The 18660-nt window shown below is 41.6% G+C and overlaps 1 protein-coding gene across 1 annotated transcript in view; it reads right to left on the reverse strand.

Annotated features, from left to right (window-relative positions):
- Nucleotides 1-18052, reverse strand: part of TMEM255B (transmembrane protein 255B) — a 61195-nt gene extending 43143 nt beyond the window's left edge. The window contains exons 1-3 of the mRNA XM_079316939.1: nucleotides 17908-18052; nucleotides 11135-11277; nucleotides 6621-6683 (exon numbers count right to left, since the gene is read on the reverse strand). Of these exons, the coding sequence (XP_079173065.1) occupies nucleotides 6621-6683; nucleotides 11135-11277; nucleotides 17908-17968 (267 nt within the window). The 5' untranslated portion in view covers nucleotides 17969-18052. The remainder of the gene's footprint in view (nucleotides 1-6620; nucleotides 6684-11134; nucleotides 11278-17907) is intronic.
- Nucleotides 18053-18660: the final 608 nt, after the last annotated feature.

Raw genomic sequence — 18660 nt, forward strand, 5'->3', positions numbered from 1 at the left:
GCTACAGACCTGACTGTGCTTCCCACAACAGATTTACCTGCTGAAACAACCTGGCACACACATCTGTGAAGAGTGGAAAAAGCATTTTGCACGATAAAGACATACTGTCAGTGGCCCAGTGGCACAGACTTCTTTGTCATCATAACAGGCATCTGCCAGGGCATGTCAGCTGTAAATACATACCTGCACATGTGTGAGCATATATTACAGGTTATGTATTATATGGTTATAATGTCATATGTAATATAATGCCTCATTTCTATAATATAATATTTGCATGTAAATAAATATTTGTATGTCTAGCTGATGAATCTGTGCTGGTAAAACCTGAAAGCTTACACCTATAGACATATAATATGAAATGCTAATCCATAAGGAATGAGATCAGGGAAGAGCTGAAACATCTCCCACACTTCCTTTGGTAATTCACATAGTGAAAGCATCTATTTTTGTCTTTGAGTCCTTGAACTTCAAAATTCTCAAACACTGTTGGGAAATTTATGTTATCTATCTTCAGGCATTTCACTCACTGACAACACTTAGATGATGGTTTCACACCATAGTGAGTTGATATAACAGATTATTCCTAGCAAAAGAGACAAGTCTTGTTCCTTCCTTCCACAGATTCCTCTCTACCTTCCCTTACCCCTGCAGCCCCACCAGTTAACTTCTGCTATGTCTGATGCTCACTTGGCTGGGAACCTTTTTACTCACTTAAGCAGTGAAGAGTATTTTTAACCAGGGCTAAAAGGGAAGAGGAGCAAAAGGAGTCAGCAAGATAGAGGAAGGAGCAGAGGAGGGAAAAAAAAAAAGAGCTCTTTGTGTCATTGAGTATTTACATTTATGATAAATTGGAAATCCTCACATTAAGTGCACAAAGTCAAAGAACTGCATAAAGAAATTAAAAGTATTTTACTTAGTCTTTATTCATGGAATATATAACACTAATAACAGCAAAATGTCTCTCATAGTATTACACTATTATAAACATCTTTTCCACTTATTTACATTTTACTTGCCCACAGAACTTTCTCCTTTTAATTTTACTTGTCTTCACTTTGGATGGTGTTTTCATACCCACCAACATACCACCTGTCCTCCTCCTCACAGGTGAAATAACCTAGCCTTCAAAACATCTCCAGTTATTCATTTCACTTCTACTCCTGTTTTTGTGGAATGTTTTCCTGCACTGCCAGGAATAGCACAGATTTCCCAGACCTACCACAGATAGACCACATTCCAAATCCCTTCCAAGAAGGGTTAAAAAGGGGTCCAAAGCTGATTCCTGCAAAATAAGGCAGCTTATACCTGAGACTACACCGTGCTTATGGGCCATCTATATACTGCTCTGCTCTCAACTCAAAACCAGACAGAATTACAATGTTATATCTTTTGTAATATCCTCAATATTATAGAAGAGAAATATGATTGTCAATTACCACAGATTTCTCTTAGCAGACTTTAGCTAACTAAAACTGCAGAATGTAGTTTAAACCACCCTTCAAGGTCTCTTCCAGAAGCTAAGGAGAGAACAAGATGCCCCTGAAGAGCACCTCATTACAGCCTTGAAGTGCTAGTCATGAGAGCAGGAAGACATTCTCAAAGAATAAACTGCTTGAACTTAACAGCTAATAAGATACTGTTATATTTTGAAAAAATGCAGGTAGATAAAGGGGAGCCACTTGAGCTCATTCAAGTGTCAGTGTCAACCTATTCCGATAATCTTTATATAAATCCTGTCTGTTTCTGAAATGTGCAGTTAGATCACAGCACAAAGCCTAGCACACATTTATGCCTGAAAAGGTATTAGCAGGTCTTTTCAGTTTCAATCATTTCAAAGGTGCTAAACAAGAGAAGGATGATTACTAATTTCTTCCATTATAAATGTTTTTACTTCAGCATTAATTGTTTTTCTCTGAACTGTGTGAAATATGAGCATACAGAAAATCAACACTGAAAGAAAGAAGTGCTGTTAACTTTGTCAGAAACTTGAGTTTAGAAGAGAAATAATACCTTAGAAATTACAAAGATTGCCTTTACATTTTCCGCATTTCCCCTGCAACAGTAAAAGCTTCTTCCATTTATCTGCACAGGAACATCAAAGATAGTCTCAGGGGATCTGCAGAATTTCAGGGGTCTTTCTTTATTAAAACAAGCTGCTTTAATTAGCCTCATATGTGATATGAAATCAATCAGTAATTAGTATCTTTGATCAAAGTCTGCACTAAAGCTAATTTCTTCCAGAATGTTTGATTTGCAGACAGCAAATGAAACAGAACATGTTTGAACAGAGAAAGTTAGGTGTATATATAAGAGTATTTTTGGGGGCTGTTTATATTAATAGCCATCACCTTTACATAAAATGCCCAGTGGGCATTTTCAGATGAACTAATTTACAAGATATATTGCTACTGAAAAAAGGGAAAGAGGTTTGGCTCTTCTGAAAGCTGGCTCACACATGTAACTGCTTCAAAAATTCCTCTGTTCTGAAATAGATGTAAAGTCTGTTGTCAAGCAAATAATCAGAGATGATATTAAAATACTACCTCACACAATGTCAGTGCAGGGCAGGGATGTTTGCATTGTCAGAGAAGTCTATCAACTGAAAACAGGAGAGAAAAATCATTCCTTTGTTTCTCCAACTTCAGTTATAGGTCTTTTTAACGCTTCATTTGAAATCTAACTCTTGTTGACAGAGGTTGGGAAGCAAGCATATTAAGGGACCTAAACTTAGCCTCCCTTGAGAAGCCTGAATAAATAGCTTTGCCTTTTCTGTCTGTGTGCAGAGCCCCATGTTTGTACCTTCCTCAAGTTTTCAAGTTCTGCTTTGTTGTAAGCATTGCCTCCCTCTCTCTGAACAATCCAAGGATCAGGCTGAGCACTAGGTTTATATCTGAGTATATCCTAGACATGTCAGTGGGAAAATTAGATGTTTTTTAGCATGAAGAAAACATGAGGAGGACTCAGCAGTGAATGACTTCGGGTGTCAGATGTGCTGCACACAACTGCTTCCATCCCAAGTACCAAGGTTTGTGCTTACTCACCATCTCATGAGGGTCACTCCTGCTCCAGTGACCCCTCCCCATCGTCCCTGTGTCCTTTTTTCTGCTGTGCCTCCTCCCATGCCCTTGCTGCCTGCTCTCTGCCTCAGCTGTGCTGCTGTCCCTGCAGCTCCCACAGCCCTAGTGAGGGCTCTTGCAGGCAGCACTGTGATACTGCAAACATTCAAAATCCTGGCAGCTATTATGCTGCCCTTGTAGGCAGCACAGCTTCAGGGTGCTCCTTTTCAGCCTAGCAAACAGTGTGGCTTGGTGAGGCTGGCACTGGAGAGAGGTGTGAGTGCAAGCTGTGAGCCACAGCTCGGTTCATCCATTGGGTTAGTAAAACTACATGCATGGTGTCATACTGACATGGCACACTTAGGGAGGATTCATTCCTGGGCGCAAGCTCGTGCCACCTCCACATGCTTTCTGAGGAGAAGCCTGGTGCAGCACTACCTCAGCATACTCACTGCTCTCAGCTCAAGTGTGCTGCCAGGAGCCCCCTGCAACCCAGCCTTCCCTGCTCCTGTATGGAATTCCAGCATCTCCTTTCCTAACTGCAAACACTTTGCACTGTAATGGGAGGAGATGGCAAGCAAGCAAACAAGTGAGAAGTCTTCATGTCTTACAATCAAATCCATTTGGTTTGAGCAGGATCATGTTTTTCACCCATCTGGATTGTGTGTGCCTTTGGAATGAAACAAGACCCAGCTATGCACTGCTCCTCAATCCATGACTGCTCTGCAGAGAGCAAGAGAGGCAAAAAGGCACAGTGACACATTATGCCTGAAATGCCTTCTGTTTGCCAGTTAGAAACATCCCAAATCAGTGCAAATCTTTATCAAAGGGAAATTTTGCTCTGCTGGTGCCAAGCTCTGTGCATCAGAGCCAAGCACAAATGCTAAGAGCTGAAGTGAAATCATGCTGGTCAATGAGGCAGAGCCTGCTTCTTCAAGCAGCAGTTCCTTTGAATTAAGGGTTATACCTTGGTCAGCACATTGGACTCCCACTGCAGGCTCTGGGATGCCAAGAAGGAGGTCAAAGAAGTGGAACATTATTCATGTCATGTTTTAAGAACAAACCATTGTCCACTCTGCCTAACTGTGCTTTTGTTCTTTCTCAAACTCCCCACTCATCAATTACTGAGTGCTGGGGTTTTGCTGTACTGGTTCTGCTAATCATTATATATTTTATATTGCATTTAGCATTTCATCAACCATGAAAGAACCTGGACTCAAAATTGATGGGTCACAGTAAAATAGAACTTCAAGACAAAAAGAGAAATAGATTTAAGTAGAATGGTCAATGTGAAACAGACTTTTTTCCCCTAGTGCAATCGAATTTTCATTCATTTTCAATTCAAATAACAAATAAAAAATGAAGTAATGAGTCATTACAGGGGCCAGATAATTGTCAGAGCTATACTGGGTTAAATTTAAATTATACTCCAGTAACTGCTCAAAGTTAACCTAGTTAAAATAGAAGCAACTGAGTAAGGAATTTCTTTTCCTTTCCAGTCCCTTTTGTCCTGCTGCAATGCATATCAATTTTAGGTACAAGAATATAACATTTATGCTACAAATCTGTGCTTATATAAGACTTTACAATCTTGCTGATTGCTACAAATTTGTTAAAATTGCCCTAAACCCTTCCAATCAAATATACTCAGTTATGTCCCTATGGACATATAGTTATGGGAATAACTACCACCTTCCACTGTAAACCCTTTCAATCTCATTTCCACAAATTTAAAACCATCAGCTCAGCCTCAGCAAAGACAGTGTTAAAAGACCCACTGTGGATGGTTCTCAAGGCAAGAAGCATAATTCAACTTTCTAGTTATTCTCTTAGTTTATTCTCTTAGTCCCAGAATTCCAATCTTCCAACAGCCAAATCATCTGTAAATGTTATAAGCAGAAAGCAGTTTTCCTTGTTCCATGCTGGGAAATGTAAGCAGGCACTAATCCCAAGCAAACTGGACACTTGTATCTCCACAGTCCTTGTGAAAATGACACAACATGTCAAGAAATACATACTTTAACTGCTGCTTACCCACCCTATAGCTTTTTCAGACATTTTACTTTTGCTATGGACAGAAGCATAGAAAACCTTGAGGCAGATTAGAAGAAAAGTGAAAAATCAAACAACTCTAAATGTTACACCTGTTAGTAAGGTAGCATGAATGCTGTGGAAGATAAAGCTATTTTCATCTGCCCAGCACTGAGCCTGAAGCTTGGAACCTGCTGTTCATCCTGGTCTCTGATGCAGAAACCAGGAGCAATAGTTCTTAATTAGGCTGTGTTGTTAGTAGCAAAATTAATGACACTTGACCTACTGCAGATTTTTCTCTCACAGGTCATGTCCCATTTGAATTCTCTACTTTTAAATAGTAGCAAGATGACATTGCAGCCTTTACCACTATGGGGGAACTAAGTTGTAATTCTCTCCTCTACCCACTTGTGAATTTTCATGAAACTTGATGGAATTGTACACCAATTCCTCCAATACCTCCCTCCTGAATTTGCCTGAAATCGGTTAACATATTCAAAAAATGGAATAGAGAACAGAAAAACACAGAGACATATATGACAGCTTTATAAATCTTTGTGAAACCCAGCAAGAAACAGAAATTAAAAGCAAGGGAATTCCTGCAAATACACTACTGACATTTAGAGACAATGCAAAAAAAGGGTGATACTACAGAGCAGTGATACTATGACTGGTTGTTATTAAAGTAGCTACTTGTTAGTAAAATGCAAGTTAAATGCATCAGTTCCTCCTCTGAGCTTCACACCATTCTTGATTTATACCAGTGAAAGCTCTGCATTATGAAATGAATCCTATTTCATGATGTTTGGCTATAATCAGTCTACTGTGAAGTGCCCATTGGACATGCTGTTATTCAATCAAAACTGTTACTTTTTGCAAAGAGAGGAAGGAAATTGTTGAGAATTTCTACAAATTCCTTCCTCTTTCTTACCCCTTCCTTTACCCAGATGCCCCAACAACTTTCTATGACTTTATCACATAAATAGAAGCAAAGGGTTTGGGAAGCCAAGCTAAATCTACACACAAATCACACAGCATCTCAGATCCTGTCTGACATAGCCAGGCAATCTCAACAGCAAGAGCTCTGGATTTTTTTCTTCTATTTAACATATATAGTTTCAGGAAAGTGCTCCTGATTTAAACTTCTTGCACAGGATGAGATCATCTGCTAGGGTGGAGCTAATCATGTAGCTTGTTGCTGCCCAAACTTCTATTTTGCTCTCCTCCCATCCTTTTCCCAGTTACATGGTCCTGGCCAAGCTTAAGTGATTCTGCCCTCAGTCAATTCAACTCACTAAACCAGCAGGAAAGTAAATTCAGTAAAACAAAGTAAGCTGCTTTTGTTTTGTCTTGTACAAAGGAACTTACTGGCTCATTCATGCTTCTCTAAAACTTCTCAGAAGTGGTGAAACAAATGACTAACATTTTAAGGCAGATGAAGCAGTTTTAAATCAACAGTTTTAAGAAATCTCTGCTTTTCATATTTAATACAGTCTGATTTAAAAAAAAATTTAAAAGGCTGTTACTTACTATTTGTCTTCTGTTTTCTACCAGGTAGATGCCAACAATCCCTAGGAAAGATCCAAAGCCAAGCTAAGGCAAAGAACAAAACCAACAGAAATGCATGAGGTCAGCTTATCTGGACAACATACCAACACATACAGTGATACCTGAGCTAATGGGCTAAATGGGGCTGGTCAAGGGAAAAGGTGGAAGTTACTGTTGGACACAAATCATGTAATGTAATGGGAAATGTCCAGGACTGCAGCTCCTTGGTAGTTCAGTGCAAAAAAATGTGGTAAACTTAAGTCTGTATATACACATCTATAACCTGACTACAGTTACCATTGTCTTGTATAGTTTTACACACTGCAAAGCAAAAACTAAGTAAAGTAGGGGGAAAAAAAACCTCACATTCAGTCCACATTGTAATTTTTGAAAATTGAAAAGCTTTAGGCAATTTCAGACAGTTTTTCTCAAAATATTGATGTGTTCCCTAAAGTTCAAACACTTAGAGTTAAGCTTGTTTGATTTTAATGATTAGACACTATGACACAACCCAGAAAGAGAGGGGAGGGAGGGCACTGAAGTAAGCTGGCCTCAATGTTCCAGTGTTGCTACAACATCAGGATGGTAGGAAAAGCCTCCTCCTTAAGATGGGCCCAAGAAGGTTTGGATCAGTAGAAACTCCTTGGATTCACAGTTGCAGCCCCTGTCTGTAATGAGGCCTCTGAGCCAAGCCCAGAGCCTCTCCTCCAAGCACAAATTAAGTTTTTAAGGACTCCATGTCCCAGCCAAGGGCTTAAGCATTGCCCGTAAATTCCTCGCTGTTACGCACAACTGCTCACGGCAGAGAGCAAATCCCTGCAAGCACTTTGCTCGCTCAGGATCACCAGAGGAATCCGTCACTCGCCTCCGAGAAAGCCAGTGCAGGGAAAGGAGATTTGCTCTTGAGTGCTTTGAGAAAATTTATGTGAAAGGGAGGCACAAGGACTAAAAGCAAAGACTTTGAAGGAGCGGGCAAGTGCACCCATGTGACAGCTAAATAGTAGAGATGCTTGGAACTGTGAGCAAGGACACTCTGTTCAGCAGACAGCAACTTTGTAAATTAAGATAACTACATCAAAATGACATCTGGTTCCAAGCCCCATTTTTCATTCCAACAGGAACAATCCATAAAGCCTCATTTATGGCTGATGTACGGAACACAAATGAGTAATATCCATGTGAATAATAAGAATGACCAAACACAGAACAATAACAATTAAATCAGAAGAAGCAGAACCATAGAGATCATGATGAAAGCTACAGCATTACTGAGATTGTTTCAGGGTCGTATGAGCTAGTTTTTTGGCTGTTTAGACAACAGGCTATTTGGGAGCTCTGGGAGTCCAGGTCAGTATGGGGACTCTGGTGCTGAGGACTCTGTTGAAAGAGTATAAAAATAGCAAACAAAAATAATACTTTAAGTAGTCATAGAGAAGTGACATTGAATATTTAACTATTAACAATATTTGAAAGTAAATGAGGCTGAAGCAGTTCCAACTCTGTCTTTGCAGACCATTCCAAAAACACAGTCCAAACAGATGTCCAAGCAGTAATCTACTAAATGCAGACACCTTCCAAAGCATAACACTATATTAACCCTTCTACACACAGAAATATTTTATATTCAATTACTTTGGATGCATAAATTCAGGTAATACCTAGCACTATAAAGATGTATTTAGAAAAAAGATCTTTCAAAACAAATTACAGGTGACCACATATGCAGGGAAATTAAAGCAATGAACTCTTCTTGAAGCCAGTGGGAACTGGCAGAAGCCAAAGTGTATTGCAGATCTAACCCTGAAGACCTGTTCTGTAAATACTTCTAGAAACAAGAAAATCTATGCCAGTGGATAGTGTTATTGATCTTATTAGGTGTCTTCAAGGCAGGATTAATTCTGCATGTTTTTTAAAACCAAAATTGCTTACCTAAGGTCAGTGGAGGTTTCAACTCATCCACCAGCTGTGAAATTAATATTTTACTACTGAACTCTATGAGAACAAGAACTTATTTTTAATTGAAATTAACGCTGTCTGCCCTCATATTCTTGCTTTTCTCTGAGCACAGCAGATAAATATGTAGTGACAAATCCACCTCCCTGGTGTAGTTACCTAGGAATCTGGGATCAGGGCTGTGCTGGTTTTCTAAGCTCCCTCTACTGTCAGCAGAGAAGAGAAGCAGCTTTTGAGGGCTGTTCAGTACATTATGAAAGGGGTGATGGTGAGAGGGGATTCTGCCCCTCTACTCCACTCTGGTGAGACCCCACCTGAGTGCTGCTTTCAGCAAGGACATGGACATGCTGTAGTGAGTTTAGAGCAGGGCCACAAAGATCAGAGGGCTGGAGTACCTCTCCTTTGAGGGCAGGATGAGAGAGTTTGGGCTGTTCAGCCTGGAGAACAGAAGGCTCCAAGGAGACTCAATTACTGCCTTCCAATTCTGAGAGGTGCCATACAAAGACACAGAACAAGAGGTAATGACTTCAAATTGAAAGAAGGCAGTTTTAGATTAGATACTAGGAAGAAATTCCTTACTGTGAAGGTGGTGAACTGGAATAGGTTGCCCACAGAAGTTGTGAGTGCCCCCATGGAAGTGCACAAGGCCAGGTTGCATGGGCTTTGAGAGCCTGGTCTAGTGGCAGGGTCCCTGTCCATGGCAGAGGAGTTGAGATAACCTTTAAAGTCCCTGCCATCCCAAACCATTCTACAATTCTACCACAGTCTGTCTGCCAGTGCTGCACTGGAGACAGTTGCTGTCACACACCTCTGATCAGGCTTTTGGCAAAATACCATGTAAGGTTTGCATAGCACTTTTAATTCTTGTTAAATGTTTGTGATATTTAATATCTTGATGAAATTTACATTGGCAATTACCTATTTCTCTTTCTCAGTTACTTCAATAATCCATCACATGTGCACAAAAAAGAATTCTGAATTTTATGAAAATTATTTGGCTCCAATAATATTTTGAAAGGGAAGATTATTAATAAAAGGTTTTATTTTCAAAGCATTCTAATATATTCTTGCTTTTCTAGCTGCTTATTAATGAAAACAAGACTTTCAAAAAATATTTTAGCAGGTGATATTCTTCAGATGAGTGAGCAGACATTGTGTTATTCCTACAAGAAACTAAATGCTGAAATACTTGTTTTGTGTACATGGGGTTATTACTTACTACACTTGTTAAAACCAGTTTAAAAATGAAACTTCTTTCTAGGGATGAATGCAGATAATGTGGTTTTACAAAAGATTTTGTCAAATTTTGGAAAAAGAAAAGACCTTTATCAGTATTAATCTATCTATTTTAGGTTAATGAAAGGGAAAATCATTCTTTTAAGGTCTTATTCTTAGAACTGCTTTTTGTTCTATTTTTAAAACTACTCCTTATAGATCATTTTCCTAAAATTATCTTTCTGAAAGTCCTGTTCTCAGCATAAGACTAAGATGTAAGAGGAGCTGCTTAGGAGGAACAGTTCTAACTCACAAATTATTAATGGTGTATGCACAGTATTAGAAGATGCACATCCCTCTTCTCTGGGCATTTCATTCCACAGAGAGCAAGAAATGATGGTACCTCACAACATAGTTGGGCAGTAGTGGAGCAACACACCTAAGTAGTGTCTAAATCTAAACACGTGAATTTCTTTCTTCACCTTGAAGCCTTCACCTCCCCTTGGCTGACTCAGCCCTTCTCTATTTGCTGCCCATACTCCTCATATTTAAAACTCAGCCCAGGTACTTAAATTATTTCCTTTTTTTTTCAGTCCAGGCATTTACACACTTTGGGATATAACCAATCCCTTCTCCTGAGATCAGAAAGGGCCTGGGGGATGAAGCAGCACAGGACTGGCAGGGTTACTCCTCCCCAGAAGTTACAGAGGCACCACAGGGCACAGCAGGCAGAGCTCAAACCTTATGCCCACTGCAGGAATGCTTTTAATGCAAGAACAAGACTAAGATTTTGGAAGCAGCATCTTGTATGAGACAACTGGCAGCAAGTCTGCATGAAAGGATGTTGGGGAGAAGCCTCCACATGTCCAGCTGCAGGGCTTTCCCAGGCATGGACACAGCAGAATTCCTGGCACACAGACACAAGAGCAGAGTGGCTCTTCCTTCCATCAAAGCAGAAAACTTCTAAAAGGTTGTTCAAATCTACCCCATGCCTACTGTCCAGTCACACAGACACCCACCTCTAATGGAGACCAGGGGCAGTCTAGCACAGGTTTGGACACAGTTCCCTGAGCCCAGCACTGTGCAGTGCAACCTCGACCTCCTTCTACCCCTTAACAGCCTTACCCCTTTGGGGCACTTGAGAAAAACAGCCTCCCTCCCTGCCTTACAACACACTAGAACTAGATCAAAACAAAGCAGCATCTCTCCTGTGAGACACAGGACTAATGGTATTTTTCTGTTTTTTCAATCTATCAGAGCTTCGCATTTACTGCCAATAATCATTTATTTGGATGCACCCAATATTCTAAAATGGGTTTTTTACTTACAACAATGCCTGGGTAGTAGCCTCCCACAGTAACATTTTCTGTTCGTGTGGTAGCTGCCAGACCTATGGTCAGGATGAAAACAGACACCACCAGCAGTGCCACTGTGAACCACAGTGAAGTCTTCTTTCTTTTTGCAAACTGTCCTGTAGAGAGTGGATGGGGAGAGGGGAAAAAAAAAAAAAAAAAAAAAAAAAAAAAGAGTTTTTCATTGCAATCATGGCAGAATAAATACAAAATGATGAAAGATTTTCTTCTGCTAATCTTTTCTGTAGATAACCCTCTGTTGTTCTCCCACTAAGGAAAATTGCTGCCAGAAAACAGAAGGAATTAAAAGCCGCAGGCTTAGCTAGATTATAGCTTAATGCACACACAGTGGGTACAGGCATGAGTTTTATTAAACTGAACTGTAAGACACTGACAATGATAATTATGCCTTGTCTGCAGTAATATAATTGTTGTTCACATTGGTAAGGGATATCCTGCAGGCCTTAAATTCTTACCTGTGTGAAGTGCCAATTTGACTCTCTGGCCTGAACATAAAAATGAATATTTTACACAAGATTAGCAGGTACTCTGCATGCTATCATGAAAATGAATGTGCTCTTCATATTTACTGGGGTGAGAAATATGTATCCTTGAAGCAAAGCTGTAATAGAGTTTATCAGGTAATGATACATGAGACTTTTCTAGCAGTGGCTGCTCAGTGCAAGCCTTTCAGTCTTACTGGGATTTGGATCCAGATACCCAAAGGGAAAACCAGCACAGTCACCTCCACTTGCAGCCTGCTCCAAGGCACTTAACCTTGTTATCCAGTGGCAGATCTGAGCAGCAGCCAGAGGTTACCCACACCAGGGTCTAACCCACAGCACTGACTTGTGTAAGACTGATTTTAAAAAGCCATTAATACATTACTCTAACTAACAAAAGACACCCAAGTGCATCAAGCTGTGGCCCCCATTTCTGGTGTTCTCACGTTGAAAGGCAAGGCAGGAGTGTGCAGGGTCACCCTGAGCACTGGGTACCACATGGTACCATTTACTGCACCTGGCCAGGATGGAGCTCCTGAGAAAGCACAACTGGCCACAACAGGGCCAGGCTCTCTCCCTGGAAGAGGCTCTTTTCTCAGGAAGCTGCCTGAGTGCCCATCCCCAGGAGAAGGCAGAGACTGGGATGCTGCACTGAAGGCTGGAAGCAACAGCCCTCAGCAGGAAGGAGGTGAGAGGGGAAGGCAGGTGTGGGTCAGGCTCTGTGGGCACTGCTAGAAGCAAAAGCAGGGGAAATGCAGGAAAGACAAAACACAAGCAGAAGATGTTTGCAATGAGTCACTTGAGTTTTGTGACCATTTTAAAGTCATGTAACTCAGTTAAATGTTTATAGTTCAAAAGGCAGACTAGATTAGAGGTATTTGCAAACCAGTCAAATAATTTCAATCAGGAAAAAAATGAATTTATAGTAACAAGTTGTGTTTGCTGACATTTATTAAGTAGAACAGCCAAATTATTTCAATCTTTTAGTATGAAATAGAAGCAACTTTCCTAAAGACGAATACCATCTATTGAGCTTACACAAGTCTCTTTCACCTGCATGTACAAAGCCTTCCTGCTAAAGATAAAGAAATAATTCCTAAGACTCAGCAAACACCTCTTCTCCAGCCTGTGTCTCTGCTGCCTTCCTCTGGGAACTCCCTGTTAATCCATGGAGGGTCACTGGGCACATGGAAGCAACCAATTTTTCACCAAGTGTGTGGAGTTGAAGACAGTTCTTTCAGTGAAGCCAGTTCGCTTGGCCAAGAGGGAAAGCTAGATTTCAGATGTGCAGCTCCACAAAACAGCTGTCATTCTACAAACTAAAATTATTCATTCAATAGATCTACTAGATTGTAAATAATATCTGATGCCCTTACTTTATCATCTTTGAAAAGTCATGGAGATTAAGGAATCCCCAAAACTGAAGAAAAGCAAATGCTCCATCTGTTTTTAAAAAGGCCAAATTAGGAATCAGGAAATTATAAACCAACCTCACTTTGGTTCCTAAGATGCTGGGACCAAAAAGATGGAGTAACTCCTCTTGTAAGACATTTCTGGGCACAGAAGGAAAATGTGATTGGTTGGTGAAAGGATGAATTTACCAGAGCCAAGTCATGTCTGACCAGCCCAGGTGCTGGCTATGGCAAAAAGACCGGACTTGAGGAGCATTGGATATCTTTTGCCTTAATTCTAGCAAAGTTTTTAACACAATGGCAAGTCCTGAGCAAAGGAAGGAACAATGCATTGCAATGATACAAGTAAGGGACTGCCAGGCTGCAAAGCAGCTCTGCTGGGAAGGACATGGGGGTATTGCTAGATGATGAGCTGACCATGAGCAGAGTGCCCTAGAAACTGGGCTGTACTAACAGGAGCATCATTAGCAGATCAGAGGAGCAACTACACCTGCATGTTTGGGCCTTTGGTATAGGAAATACATAAATTAACTGCAGTGAATTCAACAGAGGACTGCAAAGAAGGTCAGGGGCTGGTACTCTCTGTATGGGAGGAGGCTGAGGGAACAGGGCTTGCTCAGCCTGGAGATGAGATGACTTTTGGCAGGGCTAGTTGAAGTCTTCCAATTCCTTTCAGTGGTTGTCAAGAGAACAGACTCAGTCTTTTCATAATGGTGGACAGCAGGAGGAAAAGACAGCAGACAAACTGAAATACAAAAAAGTGTTTCAGACTGACTATAAAAAGGAAAAAAAAAATCAACATTAGGCCAGTCAAACATTGGAACACGTTGCCCAAAGAACTTGTGCCCTCTCCAACTCTGGATGTTTTCAAGATTCAAGCAGAAAAAGCACCAAGCAACCTGGCCAGACCTCATAGTTAACCCAGCTTTGAGCAGGAGGTTGGAATTGCAACAGAGGTGCCTTTCTACCTGAATTCTTCTATGGTTTTACGACAGTCAAGACAACTGGACTAAAAGTGGGTTGGGTATTTGTGCTCATATCCACTGATACAAAACTGCAGCTGCAGTGCAGACATACTGTAAGGGGCCAGAGGAACACAAACCTCCCCAAAGCCAGTGGGGAGCATGCTCCTCAGCCAGGACTTCCTGAAACCACTGGAAAGTGCCTGAGGAGCCTCCACATCTTCCTCACAGCAGCACCTGTACTGGCAAGGGTTAGTGAGGTTGGATGGAGATAAACTATGGGTCCAACCCACCCTTCTGAGTTCTGATTATGAATAATGAAAGACATGAGCTTGATTGCCCTGAGTTTGCTGGAAAATACCTTAGGAAAAGCATTTGTAATTGGAGTTAATCTGATGTGAATTTAGTGACACATAATAGAAAAATATGTCATTATTTGTAGGGACTTTTTTCAGTATAAACCACATTTTGGCATTGAAATTTACACATACCAGAAGAAATTTATGAATGCAATACTCTTCAGCTCTCATTTCTATTGATCTTTTGCCACCTGCATCTCAAAATAGAGGCAAATATCCAATTGTGTCTCCCCTTTTTCATAGCCCAGTTTAGAAACTCTGATAAATAACCATGTTATTTATAAATATGAACTCCATCCTTAGGAGAGATGACTTACATGCAGGAGCACAGAAAGGCCCTTTCTGGAGAAGAGGCTGGCACATGCAAGGACTTACTCTCAAAGACTTCCATATGCTCAGAGAAGATGGGTAGGAATCAGGCCTAAATTGATTTTTTATCATGTCCGTTTGGCTTTCCTTAGTCACAACAATAAAAATCTTTGCTGTATCAAATTATGTGTAATTACATGCATATAAGTCACCAGCTTACTGGGAGGCCTATGTAACATTTGCACAGCAGCTTAGTATCTTCAGAAGCTACAGCTGCAAAGGGTTCCCACTATAAGCTTCCTCTTGCAATTTTACTCATGTTGGATCCCAAGAACTTTCAAGCCTTTGTTTACTGCTGTTTGTAGCAGTTGCCATGCAGTTTATTTGGATCTGGTTTTAATGTACCTGCCAGCCAAAACCCACTGCCAGCCTCAGAATCCCTGTCTCCAGCTCAGGCAGCGTGCCTGGCCCAGCCTTCTTCCCTGACATTGTGGCAAGACTTGGACTGAAGGCTGGCTGGCCACAGACAAGAATAGCAGTTAAATTAAGAGCAGAGGAAACATTGCAGTCAATATTTGCAGCCTGAATTTTCTTCCACCATTAATGTTCCTGGAGTGCAGGAAACAGTTAATGGAGGCTATTCACTTTCCAATTTTTTAGTACTGAATAACTCTCAGAATAATTTTGACATTTATTACCTTCAACTTCTTTAATAATGATTTGGTATGAATGTTATTAAACTCCTATTCTGGACCTTAATGCAATTTAATTATAACTTAAAATTCTTATATTTAGCATACCAAAAACCAAGCTTGTAGGAGGAAACCTTGTCATATCCTTATTAGCATTAGCTTGAGGCTGGGGTCAATAGAGGGTGTGAATATGTTATTAACATCTATTGGCAATATCCTTCAGCAGTTTTGGCCAGTGAAGTATTGGCTGAGTCTCTGGCACTGAGTTTTTTGCAGTATTAATTGTATTACAATACTCTGTTTGCAATGGATGGGGGTTAAATTAAATTTGTAGAAAGACTATGGAAAAAGGAATGGTTTTCTGGGAGGGTATGTATGAGATTGCAAAGTGGTGGGTCTAGTGATGAATAGTAGGACTGGATTTGAACAAAGCAAAGAGTTTAAAAGGAGAATTAACTAATTATTGATGCAACATGTCCATGGCACAGAATGTGTCATGAATAGAATAGAATGAAACAGCATCTCTCCACCTTGGAAAACCTCCATACAATCTGCAACTGAACTGAAAAAAGTCTACATTTAGACCAAAGAAACTATACTTTGCTAACTTCACTACTTCTTTTAAAATCTATCTTCAGACATCATAAAGTTTAAAAGTGTGGCACAATTTTTGATGAGGAAAAAAGTTGCTGTAGGATGTAGCAGTTAGCTGGGATTACAATCACAATTTGCAGAATATTAGCACTACATAATTCCATACCTTCTTCTTTGATCTACTTATGGGGATCAAAATGGAAACACTTCTTTCAAATAATGCCCCAGCCTGATGTTTATTAACATCTTACTATGAGAAAAAGAAGGAAACTTTTGAAACAGGAAAAAAATAGTGCATTTTTATTATGTAATGGATACCACTACAAATTGTGATGTGTTTCAGAGTGCCATTAAGCACACAGAATAAGGTAATTTAAGTGGAAATTCACTGTAGACAAACCTTGGTATAAAAGGTATCCACTGTTTTGCTGCTATTGAGAAAATTTTTAGGAGATTTTTGGAGATAGATTATAAAATTTTAATTGCTGCACTGCTCACTTCTGTACCATCTTTCAACTACAGTTTTGTGTATTTTAAAAACTGTTTCATGCCAGTGAAATTGAATTAATCCTGCATTGCCTCCCAAAATTAAATGTGACGGATTGAGATGCTTAAAAGAGATACTCACACCTGCTGTTGGTGATTACTTTCCCTTTTCTGATTAAATGCTTGACTTGTCCAGAGTGCTGAACTAATTAAAGCAGATGCAACAGCATACATTTCAAGCCACAAGACATCAGCATTTATCAAGCCCATCTTTTACCCTTATTATTAATTTGTGGAATAAGATTCTATGAGAGTGTTATATATTCAAGACCATGGGAAACAGTTTACAATTCAACTAGAAAATATCCATACGAAACAAAATGAAAAAGCAAACCCACAAGCCCTGATATGCTATGTAGTATGGCTATAGTAAACGATCCCATGCAGTATCACCATGACCTCATTGTTTTGGCAGCAATTGTTTCACCAATAAATAATTTAATGAGCAGCTAATCACTGGTTTAAAGCTGGCATACAGCTTCTTCTTTTTCTGATGACTACCTGAAAATGTTTTTAAATTAGAGCATTTTCAACATCAACATAATTTTTCTTCCAAGTTTAAGACAAAAATGAAGATCTGATACATTTTTCACCCAGCTGTTGAGATCCTTGAGTGCATAGTCTCTGCTCATCCTTTCAAACGCTACACAGAATAATTCCCAGCAGTAAACTCTGTATTTTCTAACTTTAACAAATTTCGCTGGAATAAAGAAATACTCGACCTTTCTTTTGCCCATGTGTACTCAGGAGGCACGCTGTAAACACAAGCCATTCGACTGGGAGAGGCAGGAGGAAGGACACTGACCCGACACCTGCCCGCAGCCCGTCCGCACCTGCGGGCACCTCCGCCCGCTCCAGCGCGGCCAGCACCGCGCTCTTACACTCATTCCTATCCGCGTCCCGTACGAGCTGCTCCTCCGACTGTCAAACCTCCGGCACAGGGATTCACCAAGCGCAGCTGACAGCTCTGAAGAAGAACCGGCATTTTTGAACGCCTCGGCGAGCGAGGGGATGGATGAGCGGCAGCGAGCTCGGGCTGAGCCCCGCAGAGTGGCGGCGCAGGGGGGCTCAGCCCGGGCACGATTCCTGGACACAGCCCGTGGGCTCAGCCCGAGCACGGTCCCTGGGCTCAGCCTGGGCACGATTCCTGGACACAGCCCGTGGGCTCAGCCCGAGCACGGTCCCTGGGCTCAGCCCGGGCACGATTCCTGGACACAGCCCGTGGGCTCAGCCCGGGCACGGTCCCCGAGCACAGCCCGCGCCCCCGCCCCGCCGCTGCAGCCCGCGCAGCCCGTGCAGCCCGTGCAGCTCCGGGCTCTGCCCCGCCGCATCCCGGGGCTCTCGCACTCGGCGGGGCAGGTGCCGGGCTCACCTGTGGCGTCCAGCACGGCCAGCGGGCCCGGCACGGCGGGGCCGGGCGGCGGGGCCATCATCTCCCTCACCCTCTCCGCTCCGCTCGGTGCCGGCGCTGCCCGGCCCGGCGGGTCCGCTCCGGTTCCGCCCCGGGGGCGCGGCGGGGCCGGGGCGGGGCGAGCGGCGCTGCCCGCGGCGGGGGGACCCGGCCCCGCTCCCGGTGCGGTTCTGCTGCTCTCGGGAAGCACGGAACACGGCTTTTCTTGTGCACCCCACAGCTGCTTGCCTCCTTATATGTGCTACCCGTGTCTCAGGCTTGGCGTCACTTCTGGATTTCTTCTTGGCCAGTTTGACACTTGGTGGAGATCAGAATTGTCCCAAACTTTCCTTTCAGCTTTCTTCTTCCCTTAAACATATATTTATATGTATATAAAAACAAATAAAATAAAACAGCAACCAGAAATATGAATTAAATCACAAAAGCTGGCATCTCAGAAACGTAAGTTAAGGCATGTGTAGGCTAAGACAGGAAATGTTAATAGTCAAGAGATGCTGCAGGGCTGTTCTTTTTCTTACATGGTGCCTATCAATTTCTCAAACTCGCTCTCTCGGTTTTTATTCCTTTGCAAATTCTGACTCTTGTCCTGCTGCTTCCCAGAACTGCCAGCTGTTGCTTCTAGTGCTACTGACTGCAGGGTTGTGTGACTTCTGCCTGTGACAGTCTAGCAGCAATTGACAAGAAATAGCCAAAGGCACTGTGCTGCTTTGGTGT

The sequence above is a fragment of the Erithacus rubecula genome (genome assembly GCF_903797595.1).
Source record: "Erithacus rubecula genome assembly, chromosome: 1".
NCBI lineage: Eukaryota > Metazoa > Chordata > Aves > Passeriformes > Muscicapidae > Erithacus > Erithacus rubecula.